This window comes from Egretta garzetta, unplaced genomic scaffold, assembly GCF_000687185.1.
Source record: "Egretta garzetta isolate BGI_Z169 unplaced genomic scaffold, ASM68718v1 scaffold389, whole genome shotgun sequence".
In the NCBI taxonomy this organism is placed as follows: Eukaryota; Metazoa; Chordata; class Aves; order Pelecaniformes; family Ardeidae; genus Egretta; species Egretta garzetta.
This window is the reverse complement of record NW_009260766.1, coordinates 502234-506418: the sequence shown is the minus strand read 5'-3', so window position 1 is coordinate 506418 and position 4185 is coordinate 502234. Positions and strand designations below refer to the sequence as shown.

At 47.9% G+C, this 4185-nt stretch overlaps 1 protein-coding gene across 1 annotated transcript in view; it reads left to right on the top strand.

Moving 5' to 3' along the window:
• Positions 1-3502: 3502 nt before the first annotated feature.
• Positions 3503-4185, top strand: part of CAMTA1 (calmodulin binding transcription activator 1) — a 330506-nt gene continuing 329823 nt past the window's right edge. Inside the window, exons 1-2 of the mRNA XM_035901530.1 lie at positions 3503-3627; positions 3816-3909. Coding sequence (XP_035757423.1) covers positions 3843-3909 — 67 coding nt within the window. The 5' untranslated portion in view covers positions 3503-3627; positions 3816-3842. The remainder of the gene's footprint in view (positions 3628-3815; positions 3910-4185) is intronic.

The window sequence follows — 4185 nt, the reverse complement described above, 5'->3', positions numbered from 1 at the left end:
TGGGGCGTCCTCGGGACGTGCCCGGGAAGGGCTGCCCCTTAAGCGGCCGGCCGTCGCCTGCGCTGCCCCGAGGCCCCTTTCCTGGCCTCCCCAGAGCATCTGCCACGCCATTTTGTGAGCAGAGCGCCTTTATTTCCCGCGGAGCTGCTGGCGCTCGGGCGGCCCGTTTGCAGAGGTTGCCCGAGGGACGCCGCAGCCTGCTCCAGCGCAGCATGCTGAGGTCAGGTCTGGCCTGTGTAGAATACAAAGGCAAGCAAAAGATTAGCTCGGCGACGTTAAACCTGCTGGCACAGAGCAGCTAGCAGGGAGCGAACCGTGGCTAAACCGTGCTCTCCTTTGTCACCAGTGTAAATCTGGAGCAGCTTTCTTCGGGTCAGTAGAGCCGCTTTGGCTTCTCGCCGCAGCGGAGAGCGTGGCCCTAGAGTTCATCTGCGCTGCCCTCCGCAGAGCAGGCAGCCCTGATGGTGGGCTGACCGCGAGAGGGCACCCGCCGAGGCTTACCCAGCAGCGGAATAGAAGGAAATGCCCCAAAAGGTGGGGAGCAGACAGGATTTTTAGCAGAAGGGCTTCCCAGTCTGTGCTCTCACCTGTGCCTCATTATAAAGCACGCTGGCGGACACACTGGGTATTTCTCGGCTTTATTGCTGTGATAAGGCACCCAGGAAGAAAAGTAAGGCCTTTCCTGCCCGTGGTTGGGTGTTCCCTGGGGACTGGGTCTGATGTTTGCGTAGGGGATACTGGAGTGATTGGAGAGCGCTGCTGTCTTCAGAGCGGAGCTTTTGAAAGACTGCTCATTAACAGCACCACAGCCTAGCGTGAAGCTGAAACTGTGCTTTTCCATTCCAAAGCTCAGCTAGTCTGTTCTGGATTTTGTCTTCGCATAACTTTTGTTTGAAAACAGGGATGTTTTAATGTTTAATAAGGTTTTTTTTCTGATCTCATTGTAGTTAACAAGGAAGCATTGATCACCTTATAAAAGTTCCTCTGCTCATAGTGAGATGCAGTGCTTGGAACAAGAGGTCCACAAAGGCCCAATTCTTCCTGAGAAACCACGTAGAAATGGGGCTGTTTTACAGGGAATCACCTGGCAGCATGCTTTTCCTGAATGAACCCACCTGTGAGACTCATTTTTCTCCACGTGGTTTAGGAGTCATTGAGTCTGTGCAAAAATGCAAAGACGACTCGAGTTCTGAGTATGTCAGTTGCCATGGCAACGCTCTTTCCCAGGGATTTTGGTCCTGTCGTAATTGCGCTCTTTTTCTAGCACGACTTGGGAGTTGTGCAGTCCTCAGGGATGTTGGTGGCAGAGTTACTGGGAATCCTTCCCTGTACCAGATTGATCTCATATTTTCCTAAAAGACACCGCTGCTCGTTGCCAGCTCTGGCCGCTGTTTCACATGCATCACAGATGATTCAGGGGAATTTTTTGGGAGCAGTCCACAGATGTCACATCTTGGCAGGGAAATATGGGAAGAGAGAAATCTGACTTTGGGGAGCTAAATATGAACCGTGCTTTCTAAGCATGTAGAGATAGCTCTTTAAAACCCTAAATTATAACAGGAAATGTAACATCTATGGGAAAGAAAAAAAGTAAAGTACTTGTTTGTGCTTTACCAACTCGCCAAGTTTTGGTTCAGGGTGCAGCCACTACTCTTGCCCACATCGCTACTTGCAGATTCCTGGCACCGCACAAGAAAGCAGCATGGCGCTGTGCGGGACGCGATCTTTGTGATGAGAGAAGCGGATCCTGGGAATCAGACCCTGGGTGTAGCCAGCCCATGTGCTGTCAGACTCGTGATGCTGCGGCTTCTGCTCCAGTGTGCGTAGCATGCTCCTTTTGTAAACTGTGAGTAACCTTAGTGTCCTGATACAGCTCTGGCATTTTCCAGAGCTCACAATCTACCGGCACCTCTCCTCCTTGCACGTAACTGCTTGGGTTCCGTCTTAGAGTGGACCGTATGATCCATGGAAATATAAGAAACTCACTGTTACTTTTTTTTTTTCCCCCCCCTAAGCTTTAACATCCTGGATTTTTTATAGACAGAAAAGAAACTGTGTGCTCTGTTTAAAAGATGTTGAGCCTGTACCCAGAAAGGGAGTTGAGCATAATGGTGCTGAATATCACCATTCCTAGCTTAAGGGGTCAAGTTCATAAACCCTGGACTAGGTGCTTGTCCTGGGTAAGCGGTGGGTAGCGGAATGTGCTTGCGAGGGTTTCCAGGAGGGCCCTTGAGCAGGGCTTGCGCAGTCTGTCTGGGTGTGTGGGAAGGGTGCGTCTGACGTGCCAGCACTTCTGAGCTTAGGCACCAGTGAACAGCGCTGCATGGTGGAAAAGGGGGCAGTGAACTGTGAATGTCCCCATCTGGAAAATGGGGTTTCAAGCTAAAAGTTGTGTTTTTAAGCTAAGGGAAACATCCCTGCTTGTGTTTCTCTGGGATGCTAGTGACTCCTCTGCGAGGTGCAGAGGTGTTCCAGAAGTGATTGACTGCTGCTGCTTTATAGCCAGAGACACCAGAGATACCGTCCATCTGCTGAATCTTCCATCTAAGCTAGTGGGCCGGATGGGGAACCGTCTTCCCCAATCTGGGGAGAGCGGCAAGGGACTGTGAGGAGGCCTTGTTTAGCAGATTTTCTTAGTAACTGGAATCATGTAGTCATCGCTGGAAAATTGCCCCCGCACAAAGTGTTTTTGCTAATATTAACTTTAGTTCCATCTCAGCTCAATGGAGGGAAAAACTAGAAAGTGCCATAAATTCAGCCGAGCTTGTCAAAGCTGTCAAATTACCACCTGATAAAGCTCCTACCTCCTAATGATTACAGCCATCAGCCAGAGAGGAAATGTATGCCGATGGGGCTTTCGAGCGACAGCGCCGGGGTTCAACATTGTTAGACTTTTAATGTAGTGTCATCTGGGGGCTCTTTGGCTTCAGTGGAGGGTGAAGCTCTAAGCAGAGTTATTTCTTCTTCTTCTTCAAAAAAAAAAGATAAAAAATCCAAGGATGTAGGCTAGCATACTACCCCTCTCTTATCAGCCAGATTAATGCTGACTACTAAATTTTAGTAAAGGTCTTCTTTGGTCCCATTTGTTAGTATTAGGAGTCCATAGAGATAATGTCTTTTCGCGTGTAAAAGATGCTATTGATTTTCTGTTACTGTTGTCCTGAAATGTGCACAGTGTGTCTATGGAGCAGTGACAATCCTCCATCACTAGCTTTATGGGAAAAGAATGGTTATTGAATCTCTTCCCATAAAATATAATCTCCTTCTCTCTTCCAGAATTTGCTAGCCCCTGTGGGAGTCCCTCATGTTATCTCTTTGAGAAAATTGATTTTTTTTGTCTCCGCTTTGTACACTTGTGTTTAGTTTTATTTTTAATTTGGCTCATGTGATACGAAATGAAGGCTTCCCTAGCGTTAAGTGTGCTTTCTCAGTGTTGTATTGCTGCTTTTTCATCTGGACTAACACTTTCAGAATGTTTTAAAATAAAATAAAGATATTTGCTTGGCACAAGTCTCCCTTGTTGTTGCTGGGAATTTTTTTACTCTGGGTGAGTCATTGCCCCGCTCTTTCTCTCCAGGCAGGTCTGAGATACTGACAGCTTTTCAGCTGCTTACAGGTAAATTTGGGGTAAGTTTCTAGAGCCAACACAGGCTGATTGATTTCGGATGAATGACACCGTGGCAGAGAACACAACTTGCAGTACTGCCTGCTCAAGGAGCAGTGGTCTTTGAACTTTGAACAGTGGCAAAAATACCGTCAAATTTGTCCTTTCCTCTGTGTAGCAAATGACTGACGATGGGACTTTTTCCTTTCAGGGAGGAAACGGCAACATGAATTCGTAGATGATGAGTAGGATGCCAAAGCCAGAGATGACAGTGCTCTTGAAGAAATGCTGGGTAGAACAAAAAGGTAAAAGGAACAGCTAATTGAGTGCATTTTGGAGCCTGCGGGACTTCATGTGGTACCTTCCCTCACAGGGCAAATGGTTCACCCCCTCAAACTGTAGCTGAGTTTTCTGAATTCCCCCCTCCTCCATTTTGCATGAAGTCCCAGTGATGTCTCTCACTCCTGACCTACTCTTTCTATGCTTAGTTTCTTCCCAAAGCTGCATTGTTCTGTATCTAAAACCCCTGTGAGACTCGTACTTTTGAATGTGTCCTTGCATGCACGTGCTTGCAGGTTCAG